This window comes from Cyprinodon tularosa, unplaced genomic scaffold (genome assembly GCF_016077235.1).
Source record: "Cyprinodon tularosa strain WSP-4 unplaced genomic scaffold, ASM1607723v1 ctg804, whole genome shotgun sequence".
Lineage (NCBI taxonomy): Eukaryota > Metazoa > Chordata > Actinopteri > Cyprinodontiformes > Cyprinodontidae > Cyprinodon > Cyprinodon tularosa.
Window position 1 is genome coordinate 233258 of NW_024039568.1, and position 21763 is coordinate 255020.

At 42.2% G+C, this 21763-nt stretch overlaps 1 protein-coding gene across 1 annotated transcript in view; it reads left to right on the forward strand.

Annotated features, from left to right (window-relative positions):
* LOC119774256 (immunoglobulin lambda-1 light chain-like) overlaps window positions 1–20383 on the forward strand; it is a 37688-nt gene extending 17305 nt beyond the window's left edge. Inside the window, exons 3-5 of the mRNA XM_038271683.1 lie at window positions 15822–15864; window positions 19332–19646; window positions 19743–20383. Coding sequence (XP_038127611.1) covers window positions 15822–15864; window positions 19332–19646; window positions 19743–19951 — 567 coding nt within the window. The 3' untranslated portion in view covers window positions 19952–20383. The remainder of the gene's footprint in view (window positions 1–15821; window positions 15865–19331; window positions 19647–19742) is intronic.
* The last annotated feature ends 1380 nt before the right edge of the window (window positions 20384–21763 follow it).

Below are 21763 nucleotides of genomic sequence, written 5' to 3' on the forward strand. Positions count from 1 at the left end.
GAGTCTGAAGATAGCTCAGGCGAAAAGATCAGAGTAGGGGCAGGCAGACTCAGAGGTCCAAAGGCAGAACTAGTCAGGATCAGACAATCAGAACCAAACACTGGGTACGCTAGAGAACTCTCACCAAAGGCTTGAATAATTCAGCACTGATGACTGGGGGCAGGCAGCTTAAATAGAATAAACCATTAAAGTCATCAGTGCCAAGATCAAGACACTTGGGGTTTATTTTCCTTCGTCTTTTGGATTAGATTAGATTAGATTCAACTTTATTGTCATTATACAGATACAGGTACAAGGCAACAAAATGCAGTTTAGGTCTAACCAGAAGTGCAATAGCAGCAATTGCAGGATAAATAATGGTTCCATAAATACAGGAAATGGGTTTCTACTGGATGCACATAGAGATGAATAGCATTATAAACAACATTTTACTAATAGATTTGTCCTATGAATATGATATATAGATAACTAGTGTTGTGAACTAAATTTACAGCTGGATATGTACCGAATATAATATACAGGTGGAAATTACCATAAATAGGGTTTTTTATACCGAATATAATATACAGAGGGATATTACTATAAATAGTGTTTTTACAGATATGTACAATGGCATAATATACAGATTGTCATGATTTAACTAAAGATCTGACCCAAATGCAGATGACCAAACAGAGAGACCAAGGAAAAGTTTAACAGGTTTATTGAGAAGGATGTGATGAGTCCAGTGTACACTATATTGCCAAAAGTATTTGCTCACCTGCCTTGACTCACATATGAGCTTAAGTGACATCCCGTTCCTAATCCATAGGGTTCAATATGACGTCGGTCCACCCTTTGCAGCTAGAACAGCTTCAACTCTTCTGGGAAGGCTGTCCACAAGGTTTAGGAGTGTGTTTATGGGAATTTTTGACCATTCTTCCAGAAGCGCATTTGTGAGGTCGCACACTGATGTTGGACGAGAAGGCCTGGCTCTCAGTCTCCGCTCTAATTCATCCCAAAGGTGTTCTATCGGGTTGAGGTCAGGACTCTGTGCAGGCCAGTCAAGTTCATCCACACCAGACTCTGTCATCCATGTCTTTATGGACCTTGCTTTGTGCACTGGTGCACAGTCATGTTGGAAGAGGAAGGGGCCAGCTCCAAACTGTTCCCACAAAGTTGGGAGCATGGAATTGTCCAAAATGTCTTGGTATGCTGAAGCATTCAGAGTTCCTTTCACTGGAACTAAGGGGCCAAGCCCAGCTCCTGAAAAACAACCTCACACCATAATCCCCCCTCCACCAAACTTTACACTTGGCACAATGCAGTCAGACAAGTACCGTTCTCCTGGCAACCGCCAAACCCAGACCCGTCCATCAGATTGCCAGATGGAGAAGCGCGATTCGTCACTCCAGAGAACGCGTCTCCACTGCTCTAGAGTCCAGTGGCGGCGTGCTTTACACCACCGCATCCGACGCTTTGCATTGCACTTGGTGATGTATGGCTTGGATGCAGCTGCTCGACCATGGAAACCCATTCCATGAAGCTCTCTGCGCACTGTTCTTGAGCTAATCTGAAGGCCACATGAAGTTTGGAGGTCTGTAGTGATTGACTCTGCAGAAAGTTGGCGACCTCTTCGCACTATGCGCGTCAGCATCCGCTGACCCCGCTCCGTCAGTTTACGTGGCCTACCTCTTCGTGGCTGAGTTGCTGTCGTTCCCAAACACTTCCATTTTCTTATAATACAGCTGACAGTTGACTGTGGAATATTTAGGAGCGAGGAAATTTCACGACTGGATTTGTTGCACAGGTGGCATCCTATCACAGTTCCACGCTGGAATTCACTGAGCTCCTGAGAGCGACCCATTCTTTCACAAATGTTTGTAAAAACAGTCTGCATGCCTAGGTGCTTGAATTTATACACCTGTGGCCATGGAAGTGATTGGAACACCTGATTCCAATAATTTGGATGGGTGAGCAAATACTTTTGGCAATATAGTGTAGCTCTGAACACTGTTCAAACAGAACTGGAATGTGAGGGGAAGACACTGCGGTTAGTTCAGGCTCAGTGGGAAATTTGATTCTTGAACTTGAAGAGGAGAAATAGGTAGCTGACTCACGTTTCCAGATAATGGTGTCTCTTATTGACTCCAGGCGGTGTGGGGTGTTCCAGTGTTTGTCTTGTTCGATGGAGGGCGGACAGGGTTTACCCAGAATGCGGTTGTATGTTGGTAAACGGAGAAGCTGACTGCCACTTAGATCTCCTGTGGTACTTGAACAGGTTGTTGTGGAGATGAATCCCCTGCTCAGAGAGAAGCCCCAAACGATCCTTGGGGGAAAAGGGTTGATCAGAACCACAAACTTGAATCCTCAGCTCAGCTTGATTCTCAGAAGATCCTTCCAGGGGAGAGAAGGTCCGAAACATCCAGTTTGCAGGATGACTTCCTGCCGAGAGGCAAAGACAAAAACAGTGAGGTTAAAATTCAGGTAGACAAAAACTCAGTTTGACTCAGCAAAACTCAGCTTGGCTAGAGTACCCAAAATTGGCAAACAGTCTGGCGTTGAGGTAGTGGCAATCAGCAGCTTAAGAGCACTCCATTAATGAGGTAATCCTCTGCAGGTATGTGAGGAGGCCAACCAGAACCAGGCGCCTCCTGGTGGGGGAAGGAAGACAAACACAAACCACACAGACTGGAATCCTAAAACAGATGATTGGCAGCTTTCACCACCCGCTGATCTTGCACCCTGCAACAGAACAGCTTCTGTACCACACTGTTACACAGTTGGTCAGGAGGCTTTCTATTGCACAGCGATAGAAGTTCACCAGCATAGTTGAGGGGAGCTGATTCTTCCTCAGTGTCCTCAGGAAGAAGAAGCGCTGGTGAACCTTCTTGACCAGGCCGGAGGGGCATGTCCGCTGAGATGTGGATCCCCAGAAACTTGAAACTGGAGACACATTCAACAGCCGTTCCATTGATGTGGATGGTGTTGTGGGTGCCTGTTGAATCTTTTCTGAAGTCTATGATGAGCTCCTTCGTTTTGGTGGTATTGAGGACCTGGTTATTTTCAGTGCACCATGTGGCCAAGTACTTGATATCCTCCCCATAGGCAGTCTCATCATTGTTGCTGATGAGACCAATCACCGTAGTGTTGTCTGCAAACTTGATGATGGAGTTAGACGCGTACACAAGCTTGCAGTCATGGGTGAAGTGGGAGTAGAGAAACGGGCTTGAGCTAAAGTCAACCAACAGAATGCGTGCATAACAGTTCTTACTGTGCAGATGTGTGAGCACAGAGTGCAGTGCCATGGAAACTGCATCCTCTGTGCTCCTATTGCTGCGGTATGCAAACTGGTGTGAGTCTAATGTGGGTGGTAGTAAGTCTCTTAGGTGTGCCAGGACCAGCCACTCAAAGCACTTCATTATGATTGGCGTGAGTGCTACAGGGCGGTAGTTGTAAACACTAGGGCCCCGTCCACACGAAGTCAAACCCTGGCCTAAACGCACAAATTTTTCACCAAACCAGCCTCTCATCCATACGAAGCCGGCGTTTCGGGGGTCTGTAAACAATCTTTTTTTTATTAAGCCTTCAGAGTGGGAAGATTTTGAAACGCCGTTTTCGCGTTTCCATCTTTAAGCTCTAACCGCATTTTTTTCTTACACGCATGCGTCATAGCGTCGCCTCTAAACACGCATGCGCAACACAGTATCACAACAACAATGGCGCCGTACTGTGTTGAATGGTTGCTGCTCATGCTACTCACCCTGCTGTCGGGCTTACAACAGAATCTTCTTCTTCTGGAATATCTCCAGGAAGAACAGAGCAATATCGACGACATAGTTCAGCACCTGAATTTGACCCGCAGGTGTTTTCCGGTTTGGTTGTTGTATAAATATTACTGCGCATGCCCAACATTTCGTTGCCTGTTTTCGCCTATTTTTGCTTTGGCACCACAGCGCCACTTACAGGCCTGGAATACATTTTGCAGCGTTTTCATGCATTCGTGTGGACGATCACATTTATTTTACATCTCCGTCTTTACCACAAACGTTCTGGAAAATATTAGCGTTTCGTGTTTGTTTTGACTTCGTGTGGACGGGGCCTAGATGTCCTGGAGAATTCCAGTTTTCCTGCAGGCCCCCCTCCCCTCTTCAATTTTGTGTATTCACTCTACCTTGCTAACGGTCCTTGTTGTGATGCAAATAACCTGTGATGTGACCAGCCCTTCAACATGAGACTGGATAAAGGTTGAAACAAACTGAAAACAGAACAAGAACATGCTCCAAACACTTTTCATTACCTGCCCCTGCAACATCAGACCTTTTTGCAGGAATACCTTGATAAGTCATATCCAAATCTTTTATCAAGGCAAACCTATGGAACAACCAGATATCATACGGGTCCTAGTTCCTGAGCTGAGAACAGGTCATAGCCATGCTTTTCCAACAAGGCAAGGCAAAGCCTATTTATATTGTCCATTTATCAACATACTCATTTATATTGCAAAGCTCACTATGTGAAAGAATTATAGAGAATAATTGTATTTTGCAAAAAAAAAATAGAGTTTAGCACATATTCCAAAAGTAAAAGTTGTAGTATAAACTAGATGAGGTTATCTATGTGTGCTACAAGTTTTGTGGCACTACAATGATCTATAGTGTAATTATTGGCTATTATATGCTTATAATAACAATAAATCTCCCAAAAAGCTGCACTTTAAAATATGAAATTATGTTTATTTTATTATTTTCTTCTGTTTTGTAGAAGAAAATAATCCGCCGACGAATTTTTAATCCAGAAAAGCCGAATTTGTGCATATATTGCCCACTTTATTACACTTTCATGATGCTGTCTGCAGCGGAGGAGAGAGAGAAGAGAGATCGCTTGAGTTATATTTCCCCCCAAACAAATAATGCTCATTATTGTATAAATGGTCATTATTGTATAAATATTGTTGCTTTCTACAGTGTTCCAACTCATGCAGCTATTTTCATTGTACAGATCAGTTATCGTCTGATCGTTGCACTGGTGGCTCAGCTGAAATCATTGCGCTTTTGGTGACACTGATGGCGTAGACCTAGTTATATTTAATTACAAATATTATTAGCGATGATGAAAGCGATAATGGGGCATTTACATCTGAAAAGGGAGTCATTAGTTTATGAGGACAGCGGGGGGATTGGAGGCAGACGAAAATTCTCGTGTCTGTGGGATTTCTAGTGTTAAGGTACTTTGAGCTGGAGTGTTTTGGCATTGGCACAATGGAAGTGCATTTGAAGTATGTTGGTACAGCTGCTTGGGCAAGGGACAGGTTGAAAATGTCTGTAAAAACCCCAGCGAGCTGCTCTGCACATGCCCTGAGTACATGTCCAGGGATGCTATCTGGTCCACCTGCCTTGTGCGTGCTGATCCTGCTCAGTGCATTGCAGACATCTGTGGAGGAGAGTGTGATTGGTGGGTGGTTGGCTGAGGATTTCAGCTTGGTGGCAGTTTCACTGTTGTCTCTTTCAAAGCGAGCATAAAAGTCATTCAGCTCATTCAGGAAGTTGACATCAGTGGCTGCTGAGGTGGAATGAGTGGCTTTATAGTCACTGATGGCCTTAATTCCCTGCCACATGCGTCGGGGGTCAGCGTTGGAAAAGTGTTCCTCTATCTTAAGCTTGTAGCAGTACTTGGCCTCTTTGATGCCCCTTTTCAGATTTGCTTTGCTCTGGCTGTGCTGTAGGCTTGTGCATCTCCAGATCTGAAGGCATTGTTGCTTGCCTTCAATAGGAGTCGCACCTTCCTGTTCATCCATGGCTTCTGATTTGGGTAAGTTGTGATCTGCTTCTGGGTTGTAACATTGTCAATAGTGGTATTAATATAATCCAGTACAGAGGAGGCGTAACAGTCAATGTCCGTGTGAGAGCCACTGGTGGCTTGAGAAGCAAACATACTCCAGTCTGTGTGTACCTTGATGGTCTTCATTGATGGCTTCACACGATTGATGAGAGGTGCATATTTGGGGGTGAGGAACAAAGAAAGATGATCTGACTGTCCCAGGTGGGGGAAGGGTGTCGCAACATAGGCTCCAGGCATGTTTGTGTAAACGTGATCTAAAGTTTTGTTTCCTCTGGTGTGGCAGGAAACATGCTGGTGAAATTTTGGTAGCACTGAAATTAAATTGATTAAAATCACCTGCGACAATAAACGCAGCTTCAGGGTGAATGGTCTGTTGTTTACTGATTGCTGCGTGAAGTTCTTTCATAGCAGACTTAGCATCAGCGGGAATGTAGGCTGCAGTGATAATGGTGGAAGTGAACTCCCGTGGCAGATAGAACGGTCTACATTTAACCATGAGAAACTCCAGGTTAGTTGAGCAATGTCTCCCAACAATAGAAGAGTTTGAGTACCAAGCTTTGTTAATTTAAATCAACAGTCCCCCACCTTTGGTCTTACATGAGCCATCTGATGTTCTATCTGCCCGGAATATATGGCGTCCCGCTAGCTCAAAAGCATTGTCTGGTATTCCGCTGTTTAACCATGTTTCCGTTAAGATTAGGACATTACAGTTCAAAAGTCTCTTGCTGTATGTAATGTTGAGTCGGATCTCCTCCATTTTGTTCAGCAGTGATCGTACATCGGCAAGGAAAATGCTGGGTAAAGAGAGCCGGTGTGGTGTTAGCTTTAGCTTAGCTCTTATTCCTCCCCGCTTCCCCCGTCTTTGTTTCCGAACTCGGCCCGCCTGGGAGCACTTCTGCCCAGCTGAGCAGATTGTGAAGCCTCAGGTGTTCTGGCTATCTCAGAAAGGAGTCGAAGGCTGTCCACAAAACTGTCAGAAATTCATAAACAAATTTCCAAAAGCTCACAATGGGTGTACGATGTAAGCGCACAACTGTTCTGCATGAACAGATCAGAAATGAGCAAGAAAAACACTGCAACATTGCAGAATCTGGAGAGACCATGAGCCTTGCGATGTACACGCGCAGCCATCTTGTTTTTTTTATCCTACTCTTTGTGTATTTTAGTTTATTCCCTTTGGTTAATTAATATTTCCTCCCTGGTTTGCAGATATTTTTGAGTCTTAGTTTGTCCCTCTTCCATGGTAGTTTCTTATCTCCTCTGCATTCATTGTCATTCTGTGTGTTTCTTACAGCATGATCTTCATTTTTTACCCTTGGAATTTTTCTTTGTTAATTAATTTGTTAAAGAATGTATTGTTGCCATAGTCAGTGTCCCTTACATGACCCAGGCTAATATCTGACATCTATTTTTTGGTTGAATGCTTTCGCTGCTTTGAGCCCTTAGTTGTGGAAATTCTCAGGACTGTCAGGGTCTTGGTCTGTTTGTTCCTGTTTTCCTTGGTTATCCATTTGTTGTCCTCTGCTTCCCTCTTGTGTCCTCCCTTGCTTTGTTTCTCTGTCCTGCCTTGCACCTGTTGTCAATTTCCTCGACAGCTCTCAATTTGTCTCTGTCCCCTTTAAAAGCCCTCCCTCTTCAGTTCCTGTTTGCTGGATCCTCGTCTAACTTCTGTCTGTGTTCCTCGTCGCTCCCTGGCTTCTAGTTTTGGTTTACCTCTGATGTCTCCTGGTTCTGGTATGTCTGTAATTTTCTGTTGGACTCTGATTCCTGCCCCTGGACCTGTTAACTTGAATAAACAGACCTTATTTCACCTCTGCCTACCGGTCTCTGCGTTTGGGTCCTCCATACAAACACCTCGTTCATGACAAGGACTGAATAAAGATTTGTATCAATTTACTGTGAAGGCTTCATTGACTGTTCAATTGTAGTTCTAAATCACAGTTTAAGGCAGTGTGAGCATGCTACAAGGCATACAGTAAAAAATGTTACCCGATTTTCCCATTTAATGACTACAGGTCTGTTGCTCTGATGTCTGTTGTCTTAATACCCTAGTGTTAAGTATATAAAGAAGAGCAGTCCCCATGCTGGAGCTCCTGCAGATTGTTTACTGGGCAAACAGGTCAACAGATGAGGCAATCAACCTGAAGCTACACTCAATCCTGCAAGATCTTGAACCACACCTGGCTGCCATTTGGGGTATTCAGCTCAGTCTTCAACACTATCATCCCAGTCTGTCATGTTTAGTTTCAGGTTCCTAACCCAAACGCAGAACACTCAAGAGTTTCGTGGCTCAGAATCTGAGTTTGTTGTTGCTCCAAAATCCTCCAGAGTGGTTCCGCTGGGTTAGTCTGTTGGCCAGAGTGTTCTGTCATGTTTGGTTTCAGGTTCCTAACCCAGCGGGCAGGCAGGTCTTTGACAGGTTTGATTCTCCAGGGTTCTTCAGAGATCAGACAGACAGATTTCCAACATAGAAACTCTTCAGGGTTACTGGTTTCAGGCAGGTTCAACCTGGGAAGCAGAGAGGACAAAACAGATCAGTTTCAGGTTCAGGTTTTCTGGGAGTCAGAGATTCAGATAGGCAGGTTGGCTCAGGCTTGCTAACCATAACTGGCAAACACTCTGGCGCTGGGGTGAGGCTCTCCACCTCCTCAAGTAGGGACCTGTTGATGAGCAGATGGAAAACAGGTGTTGCAGGTGAGCACAAGCCCTCAGGAAGGGATCCTTGGCGCCCTCTGGTGGGCAAGCCTCCGGATCCCAACAGTACCCCCCCTCAAGGGCGGATACCAGACACCCCAGACCAGACCAAGAAAAAAAAAAAAAAAAAAACCCACCCAGGGTGGGCGGAGGGGGCACCAGGTAAGGGGGGAACAAAAACACCAAAACAGAGTCCAAAACAAAAAACAACCCACCCAGGGTGGGCGAAGGGGGAAACAGGCAAGGAGGGCAAGAAACCAAAAACGACCCACCTAAAGTGGGAGGCGGAGCAGACGTTCCGGAGGCCGGCCATTAGGCCAGAAGCGAGGCAGAATCTCTGGAGGCCGGCCGTGGAGTCGGAGGCAAGGCAGAAGCCCTGAAAGTCGGTCGCGGGACCTGAGGCATAGCAGACGCTCTGGGGGCTGGCCGCGAATGTGATGGCAGAGACTGACCTGGCGCAGATGAGAAACAGAGTCCTGGACAGGAACCTTATTTGCTTCATTCAGAGCGTAGACATAAGTGCTTTTGAGCGCAGATTAATTCCATCCGGAAGCAGCAGCTTTGACCCGGGGTCGGTTGAAAAATCGGCGACAGTTCTGTTTCCCTGTTTTAATTTCAAAAGACCACGAGATTCAGAGGACTTAACACTGACCTGGTAGAAGACTTGCATGAACTCTTGGACAAATTCCTCAAGCGAACAATTCCAGCTAGATTCGAGGGTAAATCTGGCTTCCGCCCATTCTAGGGCTTTTCCGGACAAAATAAATGCTATTTTCATCTTATCATCAGGGAAACTGGAAGGCGGATCTTCAAAAAAGAGTTTGCAGTGGAACAAAAAGCCTTTACACTTACTAGGAAGACCGAAAAATCTTTCAGGAAGTGATAGGCGGAATTCAGGAAACGACGGACCGGGTTCTGACCTGAGTGGAGGATTATTATTTTGAACCGGAAGTGGAGCGGGTTCCGTTCTTGGTGTAGCATCTTGAAGATATCCGGCTATTTTCTGATTAGTTTATTCTTGAATTGAGTTTAACTCACGGAGGGAGGTTTCGTGGCTCAGAATCTGAGTTTGTTGTTGCTCCAAAATCCTCCAGAGTGGTTCCGCTGGGTTAGTGTGTTGGCCAGAGTGTTCTGTCATGTTTGGTTTCAGGTTCCTAACCCAAACGCAGAACACTCAATGGACTGGGAAAAAGTTCAAAGGTTTATTAAAGAGTTTGTACAATAAACAGGTCAGGGCGTTATCAGATCCAGGACTGGTCACGACTGGGTTCACTGCCTAGGGGGACAGAGGGGTTAGCTGATGTCCAGGTAATTTGCAGGATGAGAGAGTGCAGGTCTGTACCTGTTCTGGAGTGTGAGCAGAGCGGCAGAGGGGGGGAACCAAGAGGGTCCAGAGGCTGTCGGCAGGCTGAGGGCTTGGCGGAGGCAGAGCTTGGTTTGAGTGCTTGCAGATCACAGGTTTGAGTTTCCCTTTCAGATTCTTCAGAGAGCGGGCAGGCAGGTCTTTCACAGGTTTGATTCTCCAGGGTTCTTCAGAGATCAGACAGACAGATTTCCAACAGAGAAACTCTTCAGGGTTACTGTTTTCAGGCAGGTTCAACCTGGGAAGCAGAGAGGACAAAACGGATCAGGTTCAGGTTTTCTGGGAGTCAGAGATTCAGACAGGGAGGTTGGCCCAGGCTTGCTAACCATAACTGGCAAACACTCTGGCGCTGGGGTGAGGCTCTCCACCTCCTTAAGTAGGGACCTGTTGATGAGCAGGTGGAAAACAGGTGTTGCAGGTGAGCACAAGCCCTCAGGAAGGGATCCTTGGCGCCCTCTGTTGGGCAGGCTTCCTGATCCCAACACAGTCATGCTTCAATTCAATTCAGTTTATTTATATAGCGCCAAATTCACAACACATGTCATCTCAAGGCACTTTACAGTTCAACCAGATCATACAGTCAAATTGATACAAAGTTTTCTATCTAAGGAAAACCAGTTGATTGCATTGACTCATTGACTCAAATACAATCCCTCACACTAAGCATGCTTGTAGCGACAGTGGAGAGGAAAAACTCCCTTTGAACAGGAAGAAACCTCCAGCAGAACCAGGCTCAGTGTGAGCGGCCATCTGCCGAGGCCGACTGGAGTTCAAGGAGACAGAAGCAGAGATACAAAAAGCAGCTGTAAAAGGCGGCCCCGTCCAGGAAACACACAGCCAGGCAGACGAGCTCCAAGGCAGCTCCCATGCCAGAGGACGAAGAGAGCACATCCACTCAGTCACGGTCAGAGAAACAGAACCACACTGGAAAACAGGCCGATCTCCAACATCTATAAACAAGGGTGTTGATGGCAGCAGCACAGCCGATGTTTCTTTCCAGGATGACGTCACAGCCAAACAGGAACAGACGAGGCAAAGCTACTCTGAGGAAAAGCAGAGAGAGCAGAAGGTTAGAGATTGAACTAACAGATTCTGCAGAATAGGAGAACAGAGAGAGAATGAAGCAGAATGATGAAATGGGGGTCCCTATGTCCTCCAGAAGTCTAAGCCTATAGCAGCATAACTATAGAGATAGCTCAGGATAACCTGAGCCGCCCTAACTATAAGCTTTATCAAAAAGGAAAGTTTTAAGCCTAGCCTTAAAAGTAGACAGGGTGTCTGCCTCACGGACTAAAACTGGTAGTTGGTTCCACAGGAAAGGAGCCTGATAACTAAAAGATCTGCCTCCCATTCTACTTTTAGAAATTCTAGGAACCACTAGTAAACCTGCAGATTGAGAGCGAAGTGCTCTGTTAGGAACATAAGGAACAATCAGATCTCTGATATCAGATGGAGCTTGGCCATTTAAGGCTTTATATGTGAGAAGGAGGATTTTAAATTCAATTCTTGATTTAACAGTGGGTTTAATGGGTTTCATTAATTCGGCCTCAGAGTTGCAAGGCTATAAGGGGTCTAAAGGAGAGGGGTTGTATTAGAGAGGTCATTTTAGGCAGTGTTTGGAATAAAAATAATTGTGCTCATAAAAAACTAGACTGTTTCGGGTAACGGTATTTGGAGACCTTCAGAGCAGAGTAGGACATTATGCCTTCTTTGATTTAAAAATAAAATAAAATGCAGACTGAGTGAAATCCATCCATCTCTGTTTATATAACTGGACTGTATGTTTGAATGCCTTTTCCCTACTACTATTTGGCATTTGTTGGCAGAATACCCTGAACTTATTTTTCTGGGAGCAGTTATGACAGAAGTTTCTGATCAACCTGGAATTAATTCCCGGCCTCAAACCAAAAAGATGGACGATGCAGGACTTCTGACTGGATGTTTCCAGAGGTCAACAAAACATTACCAACTGATGTTTTTGAGATGGTGGGAATTTATTTGGATTTAAAGTCAATATACAAGTTAATATTTCTACTGGGGACAAAGGTAAATGTGGGTTTTTCAACTTGAGAACAAAATTAACTTTGGGCAGGAGGAATACTCCAAGGGCTCCCCTAAAAAGTTAAAGGGGGGAAGGCCGTAAATATTACCGTACAAGGAAGATGTTTGATTTGCTGAGATGTCAGTAATCTAGTGATTGATCGCCCCTATTAATCCAGGTTGATTTTCGGAAAATTACTAGTGGATAAATGGGAAATCACTAACAAATTAGATCAGAAATCACCTCGGCCCCAGTGAGAAATTGGTTAAAATTAGCCGAGCATTATATCTTAAGGATGAACAACTTTTCTGTTTTAATATTCATTTGAACCATCTGAAGGCGTCAAGACTGAAACTGCCTGGAGAGAGCACTCAATAATTGTAAAGTGATGGACAATATAGACCTTCAACGATGCAGAGAAAAGCTTAACAACTCTCTCATTTAGAGTAATTTTTGCATTTTTCAAAGAAGAAAATGCTCCTTGACAATCTGACTGTTTTACATGACATTTAATCCATGGAAAAATTGTTTTAGGGTCAGACTCCAGGATACCCCGTACCCCCATACCCATCTGAGTTTCTGTGGGGTATTGCAGTCTAACAAAATAAGCCAAACAGCCGCCATTCCAAGTGGGCATACCCCTTCGTCTTTTCCAATTTTCATGTTTTCAAAACAAAAACAAGGCTTTGTTGGGCTACTGTATAAAACCTCGAACTCAACGCTATTCCTGACATTTTGAATTGAAAACTTTTCCTGAATGGGAAACGAAACGTCTTCAAATTTGGAAACAAGGTCCAGTGGATTGTTTTCAATTCTTTTAGAATAACTATGACCTGGATGACCGAGAACCTTCAAACAGCATAATATAATATAATCCAATAGAATAAAATCTGTAGTAATGTGTCATCTTGTTCTGAATTAGATTTTTCTAAAAGAAGATCAAAATGAATCTGATTTTTCTTTTATCTGCTGGTAGTATGGTGATGTCCTTGTCGCTTTGGAGGGCTGTCAGACCGTTCCTTTCCAGAACATCTGGTTTGTAGGGTGAGCCTTTGCACTGAAGAGTGCTGCATTCAGCCTAAGTTGTTCAGCCTCTGTGGAAGTAAGTTTGTTGTTTCTGATGGCTGTCTCCATGACAGTGATTAAATCCACTGTGGGGATCTGTGTGGGGGAAACTGCACAACTGGAAAAACCTTCTCTTAACAGTGGGGATGGTCTTAAAAATTTCCTTTCACCTACTTACAAAGCACTTTTAGGATCAATACCTAGAAGATTCACCTCTCACCTGTGCCCACCTGACTCACACTTCAATTAGGCATGTGACCAAACCATGATGTGGAGGAGAAGCAGCTATACTCTGAGTCCTCTCTGGATGGTTGAGCTCCTCACCCTATCTCTAAGGGAGAGCCTAGACACACTACGGAGAAAACTCATTTCAGACACTTGTATCTGGGATCTCATTCTTTCAGTCATGACCCAAAGCTGATGACCAAAGATGAGGGTAGTGTTGAACCATATTTTTTCCTTGGATGTTAGTAAGGTTAAATATTAAAGAGTGCCGCTTTTCTCCTCGTGAATAGGGGGGTTTGTTTAGAGGCCTTGTTCCATTCTTAATGCTGAGATGTAGGGAAAGGAATGAGGGTTGAAACAAAGTTTCCTCCCTAGGTTAGATAAGGGGGAAAACATAGATAAACATGTCCTTATTGTGTTCAAGATTCTCATATTCTGTCTTTGGTGTGAACGGCAAACGGTTGTCTGAAATGTTTATCTGAACAAATTTATGTTCTTTGATGAACTAAAGTGTTTCTCTTGGGAAGATTCAATGTTCGTGTGTAAGGAATCTCTATATAATGCAAGGGTGGGCAGCGACCTAGTCAGAGCAACAACTGGGAGCTGTAGGCAGCTGTCTTGTGTAGTTCGCCTATGCAGAGTAAAACAAAACCTTTTTTTTCCTTGCATATCAACTCTCAGTGCTCATTTTTACTCCACAGTAGGAACGTAGATCGACCGGTAAATTGAGAGCTTTGCTTTTTGGCTCAGCTCTCTTCACCACAACAGACTGGTACAGCGCACACTTCACAGCAGACGCCGCACCAATCGATCTCCCACTCCATCTTCCCCTCATTCGTGAACAAGACCCCAAGATACTCAAACTCCTTCACTAGGGACAGTACATCGTCCCCAACCCGGAGAAGGCACTCTTCCCTTTTCCGGCTCAAGACCATGGCCTCGGATTTGGAGGCACTGATCCTCATCCCGGCCGGTTCACACTCGGTATGATCATTTATTGAAGTTAAAAATGTTGGATAAATCTGATGTAGTGCATTTTATTAATCGTAGGAAAAAGTCAGGGAAGAAGAGAAAAGATCAAGGTGATGCACACTACCAGAGCTTTCCCTGTTAAAAGTAATCATCTCTGTCTGTGAATCAGCGTCTTTTCTTAAACCATGGATAAGTAAACTTAGTAATACCTCTGTTATTCCTAACAGGTAGGTAATGTCAGAGTTCAACAAGCGCATACAACAATGAAAAGGAGGTTTCTTCATGTTAAAAGGGAGTTTTCTGCTCCACTGTCACTACAAACACGCTTAGGTTGAGGGATTGCCTTAGAAAATAAACTTTGAACCAATCTGACTGTAAGATCTCGTTTAAATGTCTCTGTGAAGTGCATTGAGATAAGATGTGTTGTGAATTGACACTATATTAATAAATAAACCAAATTGAAAATGAATTGAAAAGAATAATCCTAACATGTTGATTCCCAGCTCAGACTCAGCTCTCACTCTGCTTCATGACACCATCAGCATCCAGGAAACCACAGACCACCATGCAGCGTTCATGATCACAGGAGATTTCAGCAGCTGCAGCTCAGACTGAACACACTGAAGACTTTCAGCAAGACGACGTCCCAACAGACAAGGAAACACACTGGGATAGATGAGAGCTTTCATACATGATGTCTGCAGAGCTTCCTTCAGACCGACTTTGGATCTTCAGAGATTCACATTTCTGATGGTTCTGCCAAGGATCCAGACAGGAGCTCAGAGCAGCTTCTCCAAGACAGTTCAGCTATGATCTGCTGAACATCAGCTCAGATTACAGGACTGTTCTTTTCTCATTCAGACACTTTTGAAATCTGCACCCAATCATGAAGAACCAGCAAACTTGATTCCAGTTGATCCTGAGGACAACATGAAGATCTGAACTAACTCCCAGATCCAGTCCATGTGGACTAAAGTAGTGGAGCGACCCACTGACTGACACCAACACCAGAACCATGCTGCTAGTGCGGCTAAAAGAAAAGAGAAGAAGAGACAGTCATGTTGATGTGAACATTAGAGAAACACATCATGGAGCTGAAATCTGATCCTGCTTCATCATTTGGACCGCTTCACCTCAGCTGACCCATTCAGCAGCAGACAGCTTTTCTAGCAGTCTTTCTCACTGTGTAGAGGATACTGGAACCACATCTTTGGTTCTGGAACCAAACTGGATGGAACAGGTAAGAACCAACATTTATTGTTTGATTGTAGAAGTTAAAATGTGTTTAAAGTCACTTTCTGCTGCTTCAGGATTTACATGTTAGTTTTTATCATTAGGAGAGAATTCATCATGAAAATATCAATAATTGATGGAAAACATGTTAAAATGTCTCTGAACAACTTTAGAAAATCAATGTTGATATTTTTACAGATATTGGAGAATAATATCTGAAACCTTTCAGTAACTCTAACCCTGTAATATCTGCTAATATTGTTGATAAAAGTCTAATTACTGTAAAATATTCTTTATAGATTCACTAACTGCTAAACCTGAGTGTTACATGTAGCTGAGAGAGAAAAACTGAAAATAATCAGAGCAGAAAACAGCAGACAGGTTTTTGTAGCAGTCTTTCTCACTGTGAATGAATACCTCTTTGGTTCTGGAACCAAGCTGTATGTTTCAGGTAAGAACCAACATTTATTCTTTTATTTCAGAAGTTAAATGTGATCATAGTTACTTTTTTGATTTTGGGTTGCTTGAACTTTTCTCTCTGTAAAGCGACTCAGTTTTTAACTTACTTTGTCAAAAAGTTTTGATATTTAATTATTTGAAAATCATCAGAGCTCTTAGTTTGTAAAATAATATACAGATTATAACTATAGTGAGACAAAATTTTAGTAGTTAAATGGATTTAAATATATATTAAATTCCTAAAAGTATTAAATAACTTAAATGAAAAAATTATAAAATGAAATTATAATGTGGAACTCAAAGTATTAAGTTGCTTGGTAAGGAAATAAACTAACAGTCTAATACCGTATATAATGTATATCTAACTAACAGTGATCGACTGTGAAGCGCTCCAGCCCTTCTGGCATACTGCACATATAAACTGTTATAATTAATGAAATAAAATCAATAAAACTCAGAGGTTCTTTAAAGGTGATTCCAGGTTCTGTAGAAAACATTGTTATATAGTGATGTGGAGTTGGAAAATCAGAAAAGCTGTGTTATCTCCTGAAATCACTCATTTTTTAAATTCATTTCTAGATCATCAAATACAGTCTAATTTAAAAAAAAAAAAACCCTGAAAAATTTTATGAATTATTTGAAGGATTAAGAGACTAAATATTTCTAAACATAGCTAGTTTCATATGAAAAAGTAATTACATACTATGCGCCGACGTTTAATGTACATTCAGTACATTCAAAAATTACTGTAAAGGAAAATGATTTTATTGAATTTTGAAGAACTTATTTAAATTAAAACACAGTGGAGATATTAATATTTTAAAACAACAATTTGTCTAAAATCATGGCGAAGTTCCTCAAATTAATTTAACACATGGACTCTGCCACGCTCAAAGATTGTCATTGAATATAATAATTTATTAAACATCCAGAAGAGGACTTTCATCAAGCAGACCTAGATTATTACATTACCACCATGTTTAGATGGAGGTATGATGTTCTGGTCTAAGAGGCTTAGTTTTAATTAACTTTGGTTCATTAGGTCCTAGAATATTTTGGGTATCATAACAGTATCTTTTCTTTCTTAGATGTGAGGTTCTGTTAAGGAAGTATGGTTAATTATTTGAGCTACCTTCACAGCAGAACCATCACTACGTTCTGCACAGATAACCTGCTATGAAATATAGCTGCCAATAAACTGGATGTCCAACCTAAGGTGGACACGGACCAAAAGGTTCTGCTTTCCTCTGTCTTTATTCTGCAGAATGAAACCAGTAGAAAGGTCTTAGCCACTGAACCCGGACAGTCAGCAGCGGTACAATGAGAAGATGAGATAAATTATGTACTGACTGGCTGTTTAGTCCTCTATATGGTAGTCTGAGCATAAAATGTTAAAATCTATTTGTCAAACATGTCAAGTTTTGGATTTGAAAATACAGGAACTTTTATGACATCCGCTGCGAGCCGTCCAACTACCCCAATCAAGAACAATTATATTTTATGACTGGTAAACAAGAAATATAATATAAATAAATAAATAAATAAATAAATAAATAAATAAATAAATAAATAAATAAATAAATAAATAAATAAATAAATAAATAAATAAATATGATAATTTTATCAACCAGAAAAACTACGGGAGACTGATAATTCGAGAGGATGTCGAAAAAGAGGGGTCAAATTCAATAGTTTGCCGGCCAAGATAGCTTTGCTATTGGTAACCCATGGAAAGAATCTAAAATAAAGGCCATGTGATTGGTAAATAATCTGACTGCAACAAAAAAAAAGTATCAATTATTAATTATTGTCTACAGTTCAATGGAGAAGACCAGATATCGCAATTTAGAAATGTTCCTTCATTAAATAAGAAACAGCAATGAAGCAACGATTTAACATAGTTGTAGATCAGATCAGAATAATTTATTAACCAAGATTTGAAATGCTGGAATGAGGAGTTGAAGGAACAGACTAAAGTGCTGGACAGCTTTTTGTAATTAGCTCAGGAGGAGCTTTGATCACCGTATCAGTCTGCTGGTGTAAGCTTTGCTTGTAATATACTTATGGCAGAGCATGTGAACGGAGGGGAGTGCTGCGCAATTCCCGCTCCCTGCACAGGAGGATGTTTGCTCCGCCGCTCAAAGTTGCAGCAGGACACTCGCTTGCTCCACGCTCAACTTAATTTTCCTGCCTCTGTGGCGAAATCGCTCCATACTCGCTCAGATTTCCAGGAGAAGGCATTTTCTGATATTTTTCCTTCATGTAATGATGCCAGGGCCCTGGGACACACGGCATATGATTTAATAATGTGACTGATACATGTGGATTGTCTTATTTAACTGGCTGTTAAATTATCGCACCGTTTCCCAGCTGGCAACACCTCGCTCCATTCATGTTGTTCCACGTTTCCTATTATTAATTTATTTTACTAGACTACATTAAAAAAGGTCACTTAGCATCCCATTGAAAATTAGATAATAGCGTATAATGCATGTATGCAATTCATTTTTAAAACGGGCTCCTACCAGAACGATCACTTTATGTAAACCCGCTCTGTATTGTTCAGTCTAGTTAGTGTACGATTTTAAGATATTTTACACCAGATTATAGGCACATACTACAGCATAGGCATTGGACTAGGTTTTAAGTTAAACATGAATTTAAATAAAGTCGGAGCAAACTGGAGCGAAGCAAAATCCTTGCTTCGTCCTTTGAATTGAAAAGTTCTCTGTGCTCCACCATATTTCTTCCAACTCCGCTCCACTGCTCGATCCACGCTCAGCTCACATGCTCTGACTTATAAAAAGTTTTTGTTAAATTATGTGGTAAGTCACACAGACTTTTGACCTGCCATGGAAATGTATGCCACCAACCCCAATTTTGTCAATCAAAAGATAAACTACAAAGCAACAAAACTGTCGACCTCTCCCATAGTTTTCCCAGCTATATATTATAACACAGATTCCCTTACTCAGCATGTGATGAACGCACTGTTCCTACATCTAAATTTCTGATTCTCTCCATCCCCCGGACTTTCAGCATTAAAGCCAAACAAGTCTTTTGAACATAAGGCTCACAGTCTTGGAGCCCTTTTTTGCCCAGTCTTAATTTTCCTTCCTGCTAAATCATGACCTCTGACCCCTGCTGAGGCAGTGAGGCCTGCAGAGCTTCAGATGTTGTTCTGGGTTCCTCTGGACCTCCTGGATGAGTAAGGACCTGATGAATTGTTGTTTGAAATCTTTCAATGAAAAAATAAATCATAACCTTAAAGCAGCCTTTTAGTACTCAGTTTATTGAAATGAGTTTCATGATAGGAAATATATTTTTTTATAAATTATATAGTTATATATATATATACTTTTCCCAGCTCTGTAGCTTCCAGGATCAGAGTGAATCCAGAGCAGAGCTGGAAGCTGCTGCTGACTGTGTGTCTCTGCTGCTTGTTGCTGCTGTCTTCAGGTATAAACAAGCTGAAGAAGCCTGAGGTGACCGTGTGTCCGGTGAAAACAGAACCCAGTGAGGAGGGAAAGACCGCTCTAATGTGTCTGGCCTCAGACATGTTTCCTCCTGTGGTCCAGATCTCCTGGAAAAGACAGGAGAAGAACAGCCAACAGGAGCAGCGGCCCCCTGCTGAGGAGAGACAGGTGGAGGTCAGCGGGTCACAACGTTCTGCCATGGTCCGTATGGTTACAGATGAGACTCTCACCAATTATAAATACATCTGTGAAGTTAAACATGAGGGCGGCAACGTGAGGAACCAAACATGGATCCAAGGTATGAAAAGCAGAAGATAAGTTCAGCAGAGATTCAGCTTCAGATGAAAACTGAAACATTTAACTCTCTATGCTGTTGGATTTTTCTTTCTTTCAGAATTTAACGCCCCAGCAGCTCCCACTCCTCCACCAGCAGCTGCTAATCGCCCTCAGCTCCCAGTGAAGCCATCAGTGTCCTTCCAGTCTCAGTGCAGGGTGAAGCTGCTCCTCCTGCTCTACACAGTGCTGATAGTGAAGAGTCTGGTGTACTGCTGTGGACTCTCTCTGCTGATGAGCCTCAGAACCAAGGGACCGTCCACCAACTGAACACATGCTGACTCATTGCTTTCTCATTAACTTTCAGCACCATCGCATCTCAGCAGTTTTTCACTTTTACCACTCTGATTACTTAAAAAATGTTTTTAAGTTACGCGGCAGGTAAATCTGGTTTAATTTAGGCTTTTTTATCACTTCTGCCAAGGAGGTTTGTATTTGTCAGCATATTTACTGTCCATATATCTGTTAGAAATGGAACTCGAATAGTTCTGAATTTATGACATTTTAAAAGAAGGAGCTTATTTTGACAAGGGACAGATGATTAGATCATGTTGCTGGTGTGAACTACTGTGTTCATTTCTTCTACCTTTTAATTTTTTAATACACTTTAACCACAGAGTGTTGCAGGTTTTTAACATGTATTAATTCAGTATCTCAACAAGCTCAAAAATATTCATTTTGTGTAGATTTCTCACATTTAAGTGCATGTATTTAAATAAAAATCAGAATAAAAAAATAAATTTTAAACATTGTCTCTTATTGATAGAAAGTAAATGTAAAATATCAGTCAACAGTGCTGGTGATCCAGCAGGTCCAGCTGTTCATCCTCTGATAGTTAAACTCTGAATCGTCTTAAAGTCAGAAAGTCCAACTTTACGCTGATGACTCTGTTGTTTCCACACATGAACAAACAGCAGAGCTGCTTTGAAGCTCCAGCTGCTGAAACCAAACATCCAGAGGTTTGATCAGTCAGGACTGAAGTCTGATTACGGTCATCCAATTTCACAGCTGAACTGTTTCAAATGACATACAATAACTTTTTTTGATGACTTGTTTTAAAACAAATAAAATGTTTACAGTAAGCAGAAAAAAACATTATCCAGATGGTGAGTTTGTAGAGCAGCAGATATGAATCTCTTCTTAGTGGTTAAAACAGTAAAAACGGCTGAGAGCCAATCAAACATCCTTTCCTGCTGCTGTGTGGGTTTGTGCTCTGCAGCCTCCACACCGTTAGCTGTGGCTTTTCACTTTAATAAGACAATGACAGTTACAAGCATCGACTGAGCTGAAAGAATGATCACAGGAAGCAGCTGTGTTCTTCATCTGAGAGAGAAACAGCTCAAACCCTGAACTCAGAGCTGATCAATCACCTCTGATCAGACTGAAAACAGCTCAGTCTGTTTAATGATGCTAATTCATTCAATGAAAAATCCTTAAACATTTTCAATCATTACAAAAACAAAACCTGCATTTTAAGTTTGACCAGCCTTTTCTGTTTTTTTCTATGATGCAATAGGAGTGATTTCAGAAAAACAGGCACATATAGTAGGCCCTCACCACCGGAGAGGGTAATTGAATGTGCATTTCTGCTCCCTAGGGGAGCACTTTAGAATTTGTTTTTTAACAATTAAGCCAAAAGCCCCCCTTCCCTCATGCATGTCACTAGTTCGAAACTGATCGGTGCAACACAAACCACAGTGAGACAAAAACACAAACCACTGACAAAAACAAGTCAGGTTATTAGGTTCCTCTAAAGACATGGGCAGAAACAGATAAGCATGTTTGTTCATCTTCAGTCCCTCTGCTTCAGTGGCTGATGATTGAAAAAAAAAACAACCCTCCGCATAACCATCAAAGGAGACTAAAGTATTTGACATCAGAACCATCTGAGTTCTCTTCATTCCTCTTTTTACCCGTTGAAGAAGCTAGAGGCTTCTTACATCCTGGAAATAAACTCAGACCACATTAAAGTCTGTTCTATTAGACCTTACTTTACTTGCCCTGACTTGTGACCTCAAAAGACCATGTAGCAGAGTAGAACAGAGGCTTACAGAGGACCAACTAAAATGTTTCAATAAATCA